The 19,499-nt window shown below is 31.2% G+C and overlaps 2 protein-coding genes across 3 annotated transcripts; both read right to left on the minus strand.

The window, feature by feature from the left end:
- Positions 1 to 4,456: 4,456 nt before the first annotated feature.
- LOC110607999 (purine-uracil permease NCS1) lies at positions 4,457 to 6,411 on the minus strand. Its single transcript, XM_021747193.2, has one exon. It carries the CDS (start codon positions 6,312 to 6,314, stop codon positions 4,629 to 4,631), a length of 1,686 nt encoding a protein of 561 aa, XP_021602885.1. The 5' UTR covers positions 6,315 to 6,411; the 3' UTR covers positions 4,457 to 4,628.
- Positions 6,412 to 8,327: 1,916 nt separating this feature from the next.
- Positions 8,328 to 12,660, minus strand: LOC110608000 (protein RGF1 INDUCIBLE TRANSCRIPTION FACTOR 1). 2 transcript variants are annotated; one of them, XM_043959687.1, is made up of 4 exons: positions 12,257 to 12,660; positions 11,992 to 12,171; positions 11,633 to 11,848; positions 8,328 to 9,343 (listed from the first exon to the last, which is right to left on the minus strand). In XM_043959687.1, the coding sequence occupies exons 1-4, from the start codon at positions 12,257 to 12,259 to the stop codon at positions 9,215 to 9,217; spliced, it is 528 nt and encodes a 175-aa protein (XP_043815622.1). In that variant the 5' UTR covers positions 12,260 to 12,660; the 3' UTR covers positions 8,328 to 9,214. The 2 variants fall into 2 exon arrangements, with proteins under 2 accessions (XP_043815622.1, XP_021602886.1); XM_021747194.2 differs by lacking the exon at positions 8,328 to 9,343 and adding an exon at positions 10,012 to 11,340 and having other exon boundaries at positions 12,257 to 12,644.
- Positions 12,661 to 19,499: the final 6,839 nt, after the last annotated feature.

Consider the following 19,499-nt stretch of genomic DNA (forward strand, 5'->3'; position numbering starts at 1 on the left):
GTTGCCCGTTTACTCAAATCTTTAGCTTTCCAATAATTAGACCTGATCGAATAAATGTCGCTTTTTTCAAAGTGCCATACCAACTGATCTTCCCTAGCAAAAATATTGAGAGGAATAGCTCTAATTTTCTCAACATCCGCTGGCTCAAAGTTCTGGGACAAAATAGTAGCATCCCAAAGCTTGGAAGATGGATTGATAAGCTGAGCCACCCGAGTCATATCTATATCATGTCCCTCTTTAAGATGTGGCTTGCCCAGGAAAATGAGTGAAACCTATACGTCTTCTTTACAGAAAATGTTCTCTTCATTACCAACATGCCAGCGAACGCCTTGATTGAGAATTTCTCTTCCCCATAGAACACTCCTCCATCCCCATAATGCTCTGTTTCCTTAGGTTGCTTGAAGGAAGGATGGATGTGGATAATATTTACCTTTTAAGACTCTAGCCAAAAGAGAGTTAGGATTAGAGAGAATTCTCCAACCTTGTTTAGCAATTAAAGGCCTATTGAAGCTTTCCATATCTCTGAAACTCAACCCGCCTTCACCCTTTGACTCAGAGTTTGGACTAGGCAACCCAATGGATTTTCTTTTTATTTTGCTGTTGACCCCACTAAAAATTTCTTACAATACTATTAATTTGATCGCATAAGGTAGTAGGAAGCCGAAAATAGGACATGGTATAAATAGGAATAGCTAAAGATACTACTTTAATCAACACCTCTTTCCCACCTTTGGATAGGAGCTTTTCCTTCCACCCTGCATATGTCTTCTCAATGCATTCTTTGAGGTAATTAAATGTTTGAGTTTTAGATATGTGAAAGTGAGTAGGAAAACCTAGAAAATGATTGTGGCCCTCCATGTTATGAATATTCAGAGAAGAACAAATTTGTTGCTTCAAGATTGGAGAAGTATTGAGACTGAAGATGATAACTAATTTAGCCAAGTTAATTGATTGCCCACTTGCTCTTAGATAGTTATGCAGAATGGATTGGATTATATTTGTTTGCTCCATAGTTGCTTATGTGAATAATATAGAGTTATCTGCGAATAACAAATGTGATATAGATGGGCCATGTCGAGAAGTAGATAACCCTCTAATGGCCGAATTATTTAAAGTATGAGAAAAACCTTCTGCTACTAAAAGAAAGAGGTAAGGGGATAGGGGGTCTCCCTGTCGAATATCTCTTGTCAGAGTTAGATATCCAAAGCAGTGATCATTAACTTGAAGAGAGAAGGTTACTGAAGAGACACATTACATAATCCAAGATATCCACTTCTCATAAAAGCCAAAGCAAAAGGGCATATGTTGTAAAAAAAAAACACTCCACACATTCATATGCTTTACTCACATCTAGCTTGATTGCCATTCCACAGACCTGCCATGCTTTTTCAATTTAAGACTATGCATGATCTCATGGCAGATAAGAACATTGTCTGAAATCAAGCGGCCATTAATGAAGGCATTCTGTTCCAAATCCACAATAGAGTCCATCAAAGATTATAGCCTCAAAGTAAGCAATTTAGCAATAATCTTGTAGAAAACATTGCAAAAATTGATTGACGAAGATCTTTCATGGTTTTAATTGACTTGACCTTGGCAATAAGAGAAATAACCATGTGGTTGGCATTTTTCAACATTCGACCACTATTAAAAAACTCCATAACCCCTTGAAAAATATCCCTACCAATGAGATTCCAGTATTTCTAAAAGAATAAGGCAGATAAATCATCTTTCCCTGGAGCTTTTGATGGGTTAATGGAGAAAACTGCCTTTGTAACTTCTTCAAATGCCAAAGGGGCAATTAAGGAAGCATTCATCTCCTTCGAGAGCCGTAGAGTAAATCATGCAGTAATAAAATGAAAATCTCTTAGATTACAGGAGGTGTAAATGTTCTGGAAATAACGGATAGCGATCCTTCGAATGTCCTCTAGCTTCGATTTCTAAACCCCCTGTTCATCTTCAATCCCCGCTATAAAGTTCTTTTTATGTCTCTGGATCTCCCTTGTATAAAAGAAGGATGTATTTTTGTTCTCTGATTTTAGCCAGTTGATCCTTGCTTTCTATTCCCAATATTTCTCTTCACTTTTTATTTCAATAATCAGCTCTTTTTCAATGGCTTTGATGTGAGCTGAATCACATATATGCATGTTAGCTTTCAAGCTATCAAGGTTCTATTAGAGAGATTCAATTCCTGCCTTAGAATTAGATGGGTTCTTCTTACTCCAAGCACTTAAGGCCCGTCTACAAGTTTTCAGTTTTGAATGTACATTAAACATAGCAGAGCCTCTAAAAGATGAAGACCAGACTTGCTCAATGATTCAAAAAGTCTCTGGCTTAGATATCCAATGTGCATCAAAAGATAATAATCTCTTTGCTTTTGGCATAGATGGAGAGATATTAACCAACAAGGAACAATGATAAAATCCCTTATCCTCTACATGTTCAACAGTTGCATTAGGATAGATATGAATTTAATTAATTGATGCTAAAGAGCGATCTAGCCTCTCTTGGATGTTAAAAAAGACATCACAACGGTTATTCCAGGTGAAAATGGAATCTCTAAAGTCCAAATCAGTAAGATCAAAAAAATTAACGAAAAATGAAAAGAATCAGCAACATTGCAGTTAACAGTATTGCCTCTCTTCTTTCAAGAATTCAACATAAAGTTAAATCACCGACTAATAAAGTAGTTTCAGAAAGATTATGATTGTAGTCCATAAGGAACTTAAATTGTTCAAAACAAATGATATCTAAATAAGATTGTGACGATAGTCCATAAGGAATTTAAATTGTTCAAAACAAATGATATGTAAACAACTAAAATAACAAAAAAAGCGCAGACCAAATTTTATTAATTAGCAAGCACCTACTTAATGTACATAAATCCTGTCCACAACCTGAAGTTTAGTTTAAAAACAATGCGTTTATGCACGATTTGTATGTTATTTTTATGTTGGAATTATGTGATGTTTTTAATCTATTACTTTTAACATCATGTACAAAGTAAAGGCTAATTAAACAAATAAAAAAGTCTGTTTGAGTTTTAATAAAAATATTTCACTTTTGGATTTATTATGCCAACTTAAAATTTGAATGTCTAATTTTATCTAAATTTTGAAACCTACATATAATATTCAATACTTTTACGGATAAAATTTAATTATTTCAATGTGTAATTTTATTTAAAATTAAGAAATTAAATTTAAACTAACTTTTAATTAGCATGAAATATGTGAAAGAAATTATAAGTACAGCAAGTATAATCAACATGCAGTATATGTTGAAAATATTCATGAAATATATTTTACAAAATTTATAAACTTAATATAAAAATATTAACTTATAGTAGAATATATTAACTGTTATTATTTTAGAAAGCATACAACTATCTAATTAAATTTTTTTATAGTATTCACAGACTTATTCTGGTGATAAGTGCATTTGAGTAAATTTGAGAAATTTTAGATTGTACACCCAATTTTTTAATTTTTATTTAAAAAAAAAATATATATATATATATATATATATATATATAATATTTTATATACATATTTGTAATTATAAAAACATTTAATGTTTTGTGAGATATATATTTACTTAAATGCAAAATAAATCATTAATACGGAAAAAAAAAAAGAAAATTTATTTTTTCGTTTTCGAGTATATAATTTAAATTATGTATTCCAACTTCCATTCACGTGCGAAATTTGTTCATTGGCATTAGGCACACTAAACATGAAAGAGCCTGGCAGCCACACGAGGGAACACATAAGATCTAGAGGTTAGAGTATTTTATTCAAATTAAAAAAATCAACCGTATTGAATTAATTTAAAATTTTAATTTAATTTTTTAAATATTTTAATTTAATTTGATTTTTAATTTTAAAAATTTCGATTATTTTGATTTGATTTAATTTTAATTAAAAAAAATTAAAAAAATCAAATTGAACCAATTAATGATAATAATATATTATTAAAAATAATATAGAGAGATTAAATTATATTAAAATAAAATATTTTAATTAAATTTTAAAATATTAAAAATAAAGTGTAAAAAATAAAAAAATTTATTAAAAATTTAAACCAATCAAATCGAACTGAATCAGACTGATTCAATTCGATTCGATTTTGAATCAAAATCGATTCAATTTAATTTTTATAAATATCAAAATTTTAATTTTCGATTTATTCGATTCGATTCGATTTTAAACCGAACCGACCGAAGGTCACCCTCACTCACCTTATCTTCTAAATTATTTGCCTATATTAATGCACATCCCACTTGGATTTTCCAAATTTTTCTTTCCCTACGAATTCTAATAAATTGGATCGGTAGTCTGAATTAAAATCACAAAAATTATGAGAATGTAACGGAAATTGCATATAACAAAAGGAGGGGAAAAAAAATTAAAACAGCAAATTTACTGCTAACGATTATATTGCACGCAAGGCACAATGAAAAATCAAACCCTTCAAATTAATGTATTGAAGCCCAAAATGTACATGAATGGGAATTTACAACAGAATTACCATAAATTTTCTTTACAAGCAGTTTGACAAATTTCCTGTGCTTAAAAAATAATATAGTGAAAGGGAAAGCAAAAGAACAAGAAGACAAGAAATAATCATTAGTTTGCACTAGGCAAGAGAGGATCTATAGGGAGTGACTCGTTGTGTTTTCGTGTAAGAATTGACAGAATCCAATAAAGAAAACCTGCAAGAAAGAAGCTAAAAAACCAAGCATTATTGTAGATGACCAGAAAGGCTCCTGGAATTGTAGATAGAATTTCAACCTTCTGTAATAAACCTGGAATCACTGGCAAAATCCCAATAATAAGAGCAGCCAATGCTGCCAAATTGTAACCCCCTGAGTAAAAATATGCCCCATGTGGGCTCAATGTGTACAAGTCCTCAACGCTTAAACTTCTCTTCTGAATAAGATAATAATCTGCTAGTAAAATTCCCCCAATTGGGCCTAGCAAGGCAGAGTAGCCAACTAACCATGTATAAACAAAGCTTTCACTTGATTTGAGTAATCTCCATGGCTGGAAAGCAATACCAAGCAATGCAGTTAAAAGAGCTCCTCTCCTAAATGTGAACTTTGATGGGCTAAGATTGACAAGAGCATTGGCTGGTGCCACAACGTTTGCAGCTATATTTGTGGTAATTGTGGCTAGGCTAATTCCAACAATGGCTAGAATCATTGTAGTGAACCCTCCAATTTGTTCAAGAAGATGAATTGGACTAGAGATCACACGTCCAAAAATCACAGTTGTAGATGAAGTTACAGCTAACCCAACAAATGTAAATGCACCCATAAAAATTGGCAGACCAGCCTGACCAATAATTTGATCAGTTTGGCTCTTGGTATATCTTGTAAAATCTGGTATATTTAGAGCAACAGTAGCCCAGAAACTAATATTTGCAGTTAGGGAAGGGAAGAACAGAGCCCAAAATTCAGAAGAAGATAGCTTAGAGGATAAAGCCAGCATATGACCAAAACCACCAGCATTAACATAAGCCCAAGCAAGTAAACAAGCAGTGAGCGTGATTAAAATAGGCGCTGAGTATTTCTCTAACTGTCTAATCCCTTCAATTCCCTTCCAAACTACAGTCAATTGAGCTACCCAAAAGACAATAAAACAAGCAAATTCTAATGGGGAAGTGCCAAGCCAGGGCAAGAATTGAGACCAAGAAGATTCTTTAATAAATTTAGGTAAAAGAATGAAGATTGCCTCACCACCAATCCATGTTTCAATTCCATACCAGCCACATCCAACCAATGCTCTAAGTAGAGTAGGAATATGGGCACCACGAATTCCAAATGAAGATCTAGCCAAGACTGGGAAAGAAATCCCATAACGTGTTCCAGGTTCACCTGTAAGGACTAAAGGAACTAATAAAATTATATTGGCAGCTACAACTGTGGCTATCCCTTGCCACCAAGCCATGCCAAGATCAACAAGACTCCCAGCCAAGTAATAAGATGGCACCCCCACAACAAGCCCAATCCATAGGCTGGCCATTTCCAACCAAGAAAAGGTCCTTTGACTTGGTGAAACTGGCTTGAGATCATTGTTTGTAAGGGTTGGATCAGGTTCAAATTCATCTAGTTGCTGATTAATCCTGGGTTGATTTAATGCCATTCTCTTGTGGAGAAACTGATTTTGCCCATATGGGAAATTTAATTTGGTAGTAAATGTAATTGGGGATGAAGAATATTGGTTTGGGAGCTTTATGATTTTGGGTATTGCAGAGATGAGAGAAGGGTGGAGTTGCGGATGGAGATGGAAGCTAAGGAATTTGGACACCATGGTGAAGGAGTTTTCAGTAAAAGATTCAGATGGGGTAGTATGAAGTATGGAATCTGTGGTATCTATTGAAGATTAAAAATGTGCGGATGATAGCAATTTCACCTTGGTATTGTCATTTTCTCAACACAGGCTTCCTAAGACTTTTTCTTGAATTATTGGCTAAGACTGTTCTTTGTTGATTATGAGGTTAATGACAGATCATGACACTAATTATTTTATTTGTTAATTAATGGCGTATCTAATCAAACATTTGAAGAGAAATCACATGCTCCATGCACTTGGAAATATTTATATAAATCAATCCAAAAACTGAGCAAAAACGATACATATCAAATTCCATATAATGGCATTGGATTAGTTAATAATAATTTTACAGAACTATCAGGTAATTTTTCTAGCCCCGTTATCATGCTGGATCAATTTCCTTGCCCACTTTAATAAAAAGAAAAATTATTAATATTAAAATTATTTTTAAATTGTAAAATTCCAAGCGTATGTTTTAATTAGAATTAAAAGAATTAAATAAATAAAATTTTATTTAAAAATATATATTTAACTGAGTTAAATAAGAAAATCTAATTTTATTAAACACCGGGTGAGCAGTATTTGATTTAAACTGAAATAACTGATCGAACCGATTAATTTTAAAAATTTAGTTCGATTTTATTTTTTATTCGGCTCGATTCAGGTTGAAATTTTTGAAAAATTGATGATTTTAGTTCAGTTCGGTTTTAGATTCAAAATTTTTTATTAAATCGAACCGAACTGAAATCACCAATATTACGTCGTTTTTAATAGTTCATTTATTTGCCCTAAATTTAAAAATCATCTCGTTTGCCACAATCCGCATTCACTCTCTGTCGCTCTCCATTCGATATTCCATGCCGCCTGCCCTCACCTCACACTCACGGTGCATGTGCCTCCATCCACCACTTCCAGCGGCGCTTTCACCGTCCAACCTCCACTTTTCTCCCGGCAACATCGACTGATTGACTATCGTAGGGTAACTCAGCTTGTACGTTGCGGTTGTGTGACCCGTCGCCGCAATCGTCGATGCCGCGTCACCCGTCGCCGCTGTCGTGTGCTGTTGTGTCGTACACTGCCGCGTGCTATTGTATCGTACATCTCTCTCACACCTCCAGCCCTCAGTTGCTTGCGCTATTTTCTTCTTCTTTTTTAAATAATGTTTCCAAGTAGAAAACTTAGATCCCTTGGTGCAACGTGCTATTTCTACTGCTTTTGCTGCTCTGGATCTTCGGGGTAAATGCTAAACATAGAACATGAAAATTAGGCAATTATAAGGTTGAGCTAGTTGCAAATAGCCTGTCTTTCATGTTTTTTAAGTTTTCATAATATACTTTGTTCTAAGACGAAATGTTTATTCCTCTGATATTGAGTTTATTGAAACTCTTTTAATAATTGAGTTGATTTTTTGGTGCAACTATTTTTTCAAATTCTTTGAAGAGCATAATAAAATTGATGAAAACCAGAAGCTAGAACACTAAAAATCAATGGCAAAAAAAAATTAATGAAAAGGTTAAAAATTGGTTTAATCAATTAAACCGATCAAATCGAATCGAATCAAATCGGTTTGATTCAATTTGATTATTCCTCTTATTCAGTTCGGTTTGATTTTTATAAAGTTATTTAATTCGATTTTTAGTTATTTTAATTTGATTAGATTTTAAACCGAACCGACCGAATGCTGGCCTCTACCTTAGCTAAGCCCTTACATGAGGATTGTTTTCATTGTGGGTATTGGGCTTGGGTTTGGGCTTAACAATTGTTAATTTCTATCAGACTTTACATCATTCTTTTTAAGCTCATAGATAACAATTTTGCATATTATATTTAAATGTAAACTAATAAATTAAACTTACTTCATTCACAACTTTACCTTAATAATGTTAAATTATCTTTGAAAATATTATTTTTATAATATTCAATTCTGAACTTATTTTGTGCAATTAATATTATCTATAATTTATTTTGAACTATAGACTTGGGGGTAATTTATTATAACCAGTTGTCACATATCAAAACTAAATTAGTTCATAAAATTATAAATATTTTTTTTGAGTCGTAAAATTATAAATAATTAAAACTTATAAAAGTTGCATTATCTGTCAAGTTGTGAACATTACCCACATATCTCATCTCATCCACTTGACTACTTTTCTCATATATTTCAGAGTCAATATCTCGTTTTCCAAGAATCTGTTTTTAAAATAAATATTTTAAATTTAATGTCGAGAAAATTAATTAACTTGCGTAGCGTGATTGGGCGGTTTAATGATTCTTAGCATACTTATACTTAATTGATATGGCAAAATAAACCGAATAAATAAATAAAGCAACACAGAATGCATACCCATTTTTCTCTCAGTAATTTTCACAAACGCCTGCTTCTTCTTCTTCTCTGCATTAAAGCATAAGATCAACCATTCGTGGATACTCTAGGACCACCAGTTAACCCAACCTCCAGTCTCCTCCTCATCTCCTTTTCTCTTCTCTCTAGCAGGCGTAGTTGGCACATCTCAAAAATCGCATATGGCTCGTTCTATCCCTACTACACCAGTATAAGAAGGTGAAATGGAAAATGGGGTTGAAGATATCGCAATCCCAGTTCTTCTATACTCAAAACAACACCAAGTTGGCTAAGATTGATCAAAGCGAATGCGTTAATTGGTTAGGTGAGTCAGAGGAAGCTGACGAGATACTTCCATTGCCTAATTGTTGATATGAGTTTCAAGTCCCCGGCATTGATGATTGGTTCTTGGCTCACGCCAATTGTCCAATTTGTAGAGCATTCATTGTTGCTTTCATTGAAAAACAAGAGTCCATATCCGCAGCAAAACAGGAAGGACTCAAAATTTAGCCCAGTTGCTTGAACAAGAAGATCATGAAGATCTGGTTATGAGAATGATAATGCTTCGACCTTTAGGCCAATCATCCAGCTGTTGCTTCGCTATAGCTTGTTGCTTGTCGAAAGGAAACCGCAGCGTTTCAAATTGCTTCAACCTTGAATTCTTATTATATTATTACAATTCAACAGTAACTCAAATCAGACAATTTTTAAACGAAATTAAGGAATATATAATAATAATAATAAAGAAATTATATGATTAATTGTTGTGATAAATTTTATTTAAAGTTTTTTTTTTGTTAAAAAAAAAGAATTTTTAATAGCGTAATACCGATTTACAAAGTCTGAAACCGTAACAAATTTGCATGTTAAAATAATTTTTTTTTTAAAGTATTTTTTTTTTAACATTTCAATTTAAATTCAAAAGCAATTAGACATTGTGATGATAAAAATTTCATCATCAAAACATTATGTTTTAAATTTAAAATCAAATAAGAAAAATAAAAAGATGGTTTTTTTTTTTTGGAAAAAAAGGACCTCCACCAATTGTGAACTAACACATGCATGATGATGGAGTACATAATATTGGCAAGTATTAAACAAAAAATAAGGTGGGTGACACATGGAAGATGCAGGCCAATGAGATTGAAAATAAACCTAATATCAAAGTAGCTATCAATCCACATCCATTCCACCTAATATTTTGTCTCCTTTGGCTAAATGGCAAGAAGTGCCACCACTGAGATCCATATTCTATTTTGTCATTTTCATGGGAAAATTTTTTTACACAACAAAAGAGAAAATTGACAGAAAAAGATGAAACAAACCAAGTGTTCAATCCCACTAACTCTTTCAATTTTGGCGTACAAACTTGATTTTGCCTTTGATACATACATCAAATGTGTTAATATAGAAATCAAAAGGTGTTGTTTCTTTATGTAAATTGCCCATGTGGGTTGGTGGGCCCTTCAAAACTATAATAAATGGACTTCCCAATGACTTTCTTCTAATTTATTTATTACAATCTACACCTTGCAACTATATCAATCAACAATCAATAACAATGTGCATGCATTATTGCCTTATTGCTACTTCACAAGAGATTTTATTTTGCATATCAGCTGATTAAGATTCGATTTCTATCTCAATTATATTATATTTTGCATATCTATCTCTATCTCCATTATATTATATTTTACATATCTATCTCCATTATATTATATTTTGCATATCAGCTGATCAATATTCGATTTCTATCTCCATTATATTATGAGATTCAAAAAATAAGATTTATATTGTGAATATAAGTTTAATCACAGAAAATCATGTCTCTCCCCTTTCCCTTTTATTCTCTAGTGATGCATAATCGCCATCTTATTACAGTAGCACCTATTTCTGTCATTTAGATCCATATGTACGGACTCGCCAGCGTACCCCTCTCAGTCAGACGACCATTTAATTTCTCCCGGCACGCATGTTAGTAAGACTGCTAACATATTGGTAGAACAACTAAGTGATTGAACCTGTTATTCTACCCCGCGTCATATCACTGGATTAGACTATTTTCTCTTGAACCCGCACATATAACTGATTCGGCCTACTTCATATTGTCAGGTTAGGGCTTGTGATATTAGACCGATCTGCTCGAGAATGATTTGATGAATTTGGGCTTGTATTCTTCTTCAGGAATTCTGGCAGTTATCACTAAATAACTATCAATATATATATATATTTTTTTACTTAATTGCTAGCTTCTTTTGGCTTTGTGGGCACCCCGGCCAAAAGGGGATCCTAAACTTTATTTAGTTAAGGTCAATTAACCCATGAGAATGAATTAAAGGAGTAATTAGTGCAACAAATGATGGTGGGGGAGAGAATATACTAATAGGTGTATTTTAATTGATTAATTTATGACCTAAAAGGAGCCCTATGAGGAATGCCTTTTCTTCTTCTTGCTCTAGAAATTCTCCTTGCATTAAAAGTAGGAGTAGGAGGTGGAGATGGAGGAGGCGTAGACGGGTAAATGTCTTGTTGTGACCCTTCATGCATTTCTTCAATATCATCTCTTGATGATATCCTTTCTCTTCTTCTTTCCATTAATTCCCCATTCTTAGTCTCTAAGGTAAAGCTTGAATCTCTACTTCTCCTTACTCCTACAAGCTATTTAAACATATAATAAGAAAAAAAATTAGTGTAACTCTCAAAAATGACCTAAAACAAAACATCATTGAAATGTGCATATGATGATGTCTAATTAATGGAGGTTGTTATGATGGTGATGTATATAGTATGTGAAATGTAGGTCATTGCAGTAGCCAAGATGAGCAAATGTTGACCATTTGATGATATGATATGAGCCCTTGTGATGAATGATGATGAAGAAGATATTTACACATTAATGCGAGTGAATAAGGGTAATTTAGTGATTAATGCAATAGTACTAATTAATTACCTTGCATCCCAATGAACAAAAACGACATGGGTCTAAAAGGCTTCTTCCACAAATTTCACAAATGTGAGCAACTCCTTTCCCAGATTTTGGCTGTGGCCTCTCATTGAGAAACAATACTCTGGCACTATTTATCACATAGGTTTGAACTCCACTTATGTCCAATACTTTTTGAATCTCTGCAACTCTCACTACATCATGATATGAAGATCTCCTTATCTATACCAACATCAAAAACCCAAAAACAAAGGAACAAAGAAAGAAGAGGAAGTCATTACTCTTAAAACACAAACTTATATATGCAATTACCTGAATGCCAATGTCAAAGAAATGGGAAATGTGAATAATGATTAAAAGCTTACCTGAATTACTTGATGATCTTTGTGTCTTGAAGGACGGCAATAGAAGCACAATGGATCGCCTCTACAATCTAAGCAATACATATTGCATTCGCTTCTGGTTGCCCCTCCATGTGTGCGGCAGATGGAGAAGAAAGCTGCGCTTAGTAATGATTCTAACCATGGCGGAACCAGCAATGTATCCTATTAAGAGAAAACCAAGAATTCAGGAAAAAAAAAAAGAAAGAAACAAACCCCACTTGCTCACAACATGTTAATTAATTATTACCATTTTCAGAGCAGATAAATAAGCAAGAATGAAGAATGTGATTAATTCTTTAGCCCAATAACAAGTGATTGAATTCTTGCTGATGGTGATGAAGATGGAGAAGAAGAAGAAGACTTGGAGATCAAAAATGGAAGAGAGAGAGAGAGAGAGGTTTAAACGACCTGCAACTTAGAAATCAACAACAAAGCAACGCCTAGAGTAATGGAGAAGGAGCATAAACAAATGAGGCAATAATACCTTGGGAATTTAACGGCTGAGATTGATTGTGGTGGCTGAAGAATTTAAAAAACCCTTAGATGATCAGACAGGGATGGGTGAGTTTGGCGCTTACGCGACTCGGGATCTTCTTTGCGTCTCTACGTAGGCATTGAGCACAAAGGTCGGCCACTTGTCTATGCGTGGACTTCGATTGCAGCTGCTCACACGAAATATACTCTTTCCACCGCCTGCCACGTGTTCAAGTGAAACGTGGCATCATCATCAGTGTCCATTTGCCCTTGGGCCTGTAAAGGAATAGCCACGGTTGTGCGATTAAAATTGAGAAATTTTTATTTATTTTATTGTTTTATTAATCATTTTCTTCTTTAACATTAATGGATGAAACATGGATTTTTTTTTTTTTTTTGGGGGTTTTACCATGCAATTGAATAATAGCATTAGACAAAACACAATTGAAACATATAACCCTGTCCAAAAATCCAATGGGATATAAGTCCAACTCAAAAAGCATGACTAGCTCACCTGAGCAAATTGGTAGCACCGCCAATTCGACATTTTCACTGAACACTGTCAGTCAAAATGCCTTTCCAACTCTATCGAAGATGAAGAATAGACTGCCTAGATTACACATTGACACTAAGAAAACGATAATCTCAAAGATCAAAACAGTCATAAAAAATTAGTATTGCGAGCTCTACAGACAAATCAGAGGCGCAAAGGCAACGAAACTCTCACGAAGTAAAACCCGACTCGTCCCTCTCTTTGCTTTCACTGTCAACAAGTGTTTAGATATGGATCACTCTAATTAGGGTGAATAGCTTGTTTAATAATTAAGAAAATATCTCTCAATTAATTATTATCTCAAAGATGTAATCTTTTCTTTTGAATTATTGAATATTATCTTAAAGGTAAAGTGTGTGGAAAAAGAAAAGGTAGAGTGCGTGGACGCAATTTTATTTTGATTTATTATTAACAACGAAAAAGTCTATTAAAAAGATAATGAGAATGATGTGTTAATATAATTGGTTAATAATAATATAATTGTTATGGATAGTACTAGTAGAGTTGTAAAATTAATTTAAACTCCAAAAGATTTTGTGTTCGTTCAAAATTTTATGATCATTAAAGATTTTATTTGTGATATTTTTTTATTATAGTAGATTTGATATTTAAATTTAATATTAAATTTAATTATTGTGATTTTATTATATTATCTCATAATTTTTGTAACCGTTTACAACGGTTATTTTTTTAATTATAAATAGTCTCGATCTTTACAAAGAAAAATATTCTTATTTTTTTATTTTTTTCTCTTTTTTTCTATATTTTTTACTGATTTATAAATTATAAATAAATACTTGTTGTCCTGATATTGAAAATTAAATTCTAAAAAAACTTATTTAATCCTACGGGATTACAAAATAAATTATTAAGGATAGTGTCAAACATGACTCAAATTTTATTAATTTATCCTATTTTTCCAACACTCTTAAAGATTTATTACAATAGCTAAGAATAGAGAGATTGAAGCGAAAGAAATTTACAAGCCGAAAATGTGAGACAATAATTCAAACATCAAATATTGAAAGATTGAAACAGTCATAATTATTAAGGTCAATGTGTGAATGAATATTACTTTTTAAAATTTCTATTAAGTTAAGTTCTTTGCTTTTTAAAATTTTTTTAATATTTTATTTCTATGACTTTATGGCTTTATTTATCCTTTACTTCTATAACTTCAATTATTTTTTAAGTGGTTATTCATATGGTTACGTGAAACTTGAGTGGAGTGATGTTTGAGTTCATTTTTTTTAAAATTATTTTGTAGTGGTCATCAAAACTCACTAAGTTTTTCTTAAGTTATAAATTAAAAGAGAAATTAATTAATTAGTTTTTATGATCTAAATTGGAGCTATATATTGACATGAACATGTCAGTGTATAATTTCACTTCATCATGATTTAAAGTGGAAATATTTTGAAATAATAGTTTACAAACTGGGTAAATGTTGTTTGAATATGACAAATAAGGTTCTACTATTAAAGTGGTTGTCAAATACAGTGCAATGTTGAAATTGAGAAGATAAATGATGATTTATGTGATTTTTTACTTTTATTTTAATTATTGGGACTAGCTATAAAATTGAAATTCAAAATCTTTCTAATTGTGATGGTGCATATTTGCATATACTAGTGTAAACAACATTGGATAATAAATAATGATTTTGTCTGAATTTTGATAGATAAAAAAATAGTTTTAAGTATACAAATCGGAAATATTGCTATTGCTGAAAAATTTAATAACTTTATTATTTACTTGAATTTTATTTTTTTGTCTTTATTTCTTGGTTTCATTTATTTTTAAAAAAATCTTTTTTTTGAATAAAATGTAAATTTCATTAAAATTCAAAAATGATCAACTCAGAAATACAATCAGAGGTGAGGAAAAGATCTCAACCAGGTCCAGAATACCGTGGCTAGCTCGAGCAAGCTCATGAGATACACCATTAACAGACCTACGAACAAAATTAATAGAAATAAAAATCATTTATGAGATAAGAGACTTACAAAAAAAAAATAAGACTACTAAATGATACAAATCCTGATAATTTGAATCAGCTATAGCTCGAATCAAAAGTTGAGCGTCTGACTCCACAATAACCGAGGACCAACCATCATCTTTGAGCCAGTAACTCACCATTTCATTTCCTTAAAACACTATCCACTTCCATAGCCTTGATATAAGAATAATACAGCATCAATATTTAACTTAAAACTTTCAATAAGTGGCTTTTATCCATATTCTTATTGACAAATGCATACTCTTATATTATTATTGATATAAAAAAAAAAAGAAATTAAGTTGTTCAACTCATATTTATTTTGGAAAGTAAAAGTGCTAATTTACTCATTTTGTTAATTGAATATATCATAAGTTAGCAATTTATTAATTGAAAAAATTAATTATTGATTGTAACAGTTTAATGTGCATTAATGCAATGCATGTTTTTTTTTTTTTTTAAATATTTCATTCTTTGGCCCATTCAATGTTAATCTTTTTTTTATTTAATTTTTTTATTTTTTTTATCTTCTTTTGGTCAACCAAAGAAAATAGATATCGATCAAATATTAAATCTGTGGATTCAATTCGAAAATTGAAAATGGCTATTTCTCAAGGTTATTTACTATTTTTTTCCGCCAATTGAAATTACCTATTTTTTATTTCTGATTTACTTTTTTTTGTTATTTGTTATACATGCTTGATTACTCGTTAAGTCCTATAACTGCTTTTCTGATACTATTATTTTGAAGGATAGACTTATATTTATTTATTTTTATTTTTATTTATAATAACATTAAGAGTATTGTAATAGAAGAAAATAAAATATATTTTTTAATTGAAAAACTCATATGAATTATGAAAAAATTATAAGTTTGAGTTAAAATATTTAAAAGTGTGGGATATTTTGCTAAAATCATATCTATTAATCCTTAAAAAATATTCAAATTTAATTATTTTAACTTATTATATAAAACTTTATTTACCGATTCGATTTTTATTTTTTAGAGATTTGAAAGAAAAAGTTTGTGGTACAACTTGAGGGAAGAATCAAATAAAGTTTATAAAATTCTTAAATCTTTATATACTTTGAAACAAGCATTTAAACAGTATCATGAGAAATTTGACCAAATTTTGTTGAATGATGGTTTTATATCTGTTGAAGTTAATAAGTGTGTATATACAAAATATATAAATGATGAATCTATGATTATTTGTTTATATGTGGATGATATGCTTATTTTATGTACGAGTTACGATATAATTTGTAAATAAAAAAACTTTTTTTGCCTCTAAATTTGATATGAAAGATGTGGGAGAGTCAAATGTGATTTTGGGAGTTAAAATCATAAGAAAGAATGATAATCTAATACTATTACAAGAGCATTATATTGAGAAGCTTCTAAGAAAGTTTGGACATTTCGATATCAAACCAGTGAGTATCCTTATGATCTTAGCTCTCAATTAAAGAAAAATAGAGGTGACTCTGTTGCTCAATCTGAATATATACAGATCATTGGAAGTATGTTGCATTTAATGAATTTTTCATGACTTAATATAACTTATGCTATATGTAGATTGAGTAGGTATACATATAATCCCAATGACAATCATTGAATTGCATTAGTTAGACTAATAAAATATTTCAGAGGTACCATGAACTATGGTATCTTATATAGTGGATTTCCTGCTATATTAGAATGATACAGTGATGCTAACTGGATTTTAGATTCAGATGAGATAAAATCCACTAGTGATTATGTATTCACTCTAGAAGGTGGTGCAATTACATGAAAATCAATCAAACAAAATATCATTGCTAAATCCACTATGGAGTCAGAGTTTATTGCTCTGGAATTAGCTGAAACTGAAGCTGAGTGGCTAAGAAACTTCTTAGCAAATATTCCGTCAGGAATAAAACCAACACCATCTGTATCAATGCATTGCGATTGTCAAACGGCAATAGTCATTGCAAAGAATAAAACTTTCAATGGTAAGAATAGACATATTCGTCTAAAACATAATGTTATTAAACAGCCGCTGAAAGATTGAACTATTTTCATTGATTTATGTGAAATAAGAAGTGAATTTAGCCGATCCTCTAACTAAACTTTTAGAGAGAAAACTAATATATGAAACATCAAGGGGAATAGAACTTGAGCCAATTTGAAATTAACAGTAATAGAAACCTAACCTTTGTGATTGGAGATCCCATAAAATAGGTTCATATGGCTGATAACAAGTCACTTGTTAGTTGTGTTATCACAATTTGTCGTTGTCTCTTTCTATGGTGTGAGAAGTGTTAAACGCATTAATGAGAGGATGAGATGAAAACTCTTAATGATTTTCATATTCCTTTGTGGGTGATGTATAAATTGCAGTAAAATCTTGATGATATCACCTATATAAGTGTGAAGTGGGGCCACTTCTATGAGATTATGCCATAATCTCTAGAGCACTTATGAACTACCATGCGCGTGCATAGCCTATTAGCGGAAAACAGTATCGACAACAAAATCTATGAAGTGTTATGAGATTGATGAAATATTAGCATACAAAAAAGAGGTTTTTATTCATAGAAACAAAAGTTTCACCGATTACTCTGTATGTTAAGTCTTATTAATCTAGATCTAGTTCATAGTCTAAAAGACACCAAATTTGAAATATATACACTAAATTTTTAAATCCAGCAATGAAAAATCTTTTGAAATATGTGGGAGATTATTGTAAATTAATTTAGATTTCAAAAGATTTTGTGGTCATTGAAAATTTTATGATCATTACATATTTTATTTGTGAGATTTTTTATTTTGCAAATTTGATATTTAAATCTAATATTAAATTTAGCCATTGTGATTTTATTATATTATTTCAAAATTTTTATAACCGCTTATAACGATCAGTTTTTTCACTATAAATAACCTCCATTTTTATATATATAAAAAAAAAAACACTTTCATTTTTCTAGTTTATTCTTTCTCTTCTCTATATTTTCTGTTGGTTTTTTGTTATCCTAATCCTGAAAATTAAATTTTAGAAAAATCTATTTAATCCTGAAAGTTTATAAAATAAATACAGTATCCAACATGACTCAAGTTTTATTATTTTATCTTATTTTTTCAATAAGTAGAGTATTATTAATTCAAAGATTCAATTAAATTTTAACTTAAATTATAAAATAAGTTAATTCAATTGTGCATTCTATTTCTAAAGAAGCTATTTTATATATTAATTTTCTCTTTGAAAGATATTTTTAAATTCTTTACCTGATATTTCAAATTCTTATTTTTTTAGGATTTTCTCATTTTCGCCCTTCAAGTTTTAGATTGAGTGTAATGAGATGGCCTACTGAGTTAAACTAGTTGAATTTAATTCGATTAAATTTTTTTAAAATTTTTATTTTAATAAAAAAATAATTTTAAAAAAATAATATAACCAATTAAATGTTTGGATTGAATAGTTAATATTTTAATTTTAATTTTTAAATCTTTAATTAATATAAATTCAAATTATTAAATTAAGTTATTGTGCAATAGTATCATATTAATGCTGAAAAGTTTTTTTTTTTCCTAATTTTTTGCAGCGAAATGACTTAATCTACCTTAAAAATATCTCCGTAATATACTTTTAAATAAAGAAGAGATATTTATCGAAAAAGTTTACTTTAACTTATTTTTAATTTTTTTATCCAATTTAATTGAAAATTTCAGAAATTAAGTCTTTTAATATACGAACTAAATTAAAAAATTAAAAGAAATTTATATAATAAGTTAAAAAGGGAAAAAAAATCCCTGCAATAAGTTAAGAAGGAAATAAAAAAGTAAAAAAAAAATCATCCAGCAATTTAAAGAAATTAAGTTCTTAATTCCCTTATGCTAATGATCTTATGGGCTTTGTGGCAAAATAGGAACAATGTTGTATGGAAGGGTCAGGGTCAGACTGCGAATGGTGTGTTCTTCATGGCTCTAAATTTTTTGCAGCAATGGAAAGCAGCCCGGGTCGTGTCCTCAGTAAGCACCATTGTCGACCCGGCTCGCCCGATCTGGTCTCCTCCGCCGCACGGTTGGATCAAGGCGAACATTGACGCCTCTTTAAGCTTGCAACGAGGTTCGGTAGGTTTCGGTTGTGTAATCCGGAAGGATGATGGGAGTTTTGTGGCTGCTAGAGCAGGCTCTTTTTATAGCCAGATGGATGCAAAGTGTGCTGAAGCTATAGCATTCCGGGAAGCATTGAGCTGGATTAAAGAGTGTGGATGGAATCAGAGTTCTTTTCGAATTGGATGCTCAGGTACTTGTGATGTCAGTTAATTGTGTTTTGTTAGATGATTTATCGTCTTTTGGCATTTTGGTTCAAGATTGTAAACTGCTTCTATCTAGTTATGAGGAAGCAAAGTGTGTTTTTGTTCATAGATCTGCGAATGATGTCGCTCATGTTCTAGCAACATCGGCTCATTCTGAGTCAGGTC

Source organism: Manihot esculenta, chromosome 9 (genome assembly GCF_001659605.2).
Source record: "Manihot esculenta cultivar AM560-2 chromosome 9, M.esculenta_v8, whole genome shotgun sequence".
Classification (NCBI taxonomy): Eukaryota; Viridiplantae; Streptophyta; class Magnoliopsida; order Malpighiales; family Euphorbiaceae; genus Manihot; species Manihot esculenta.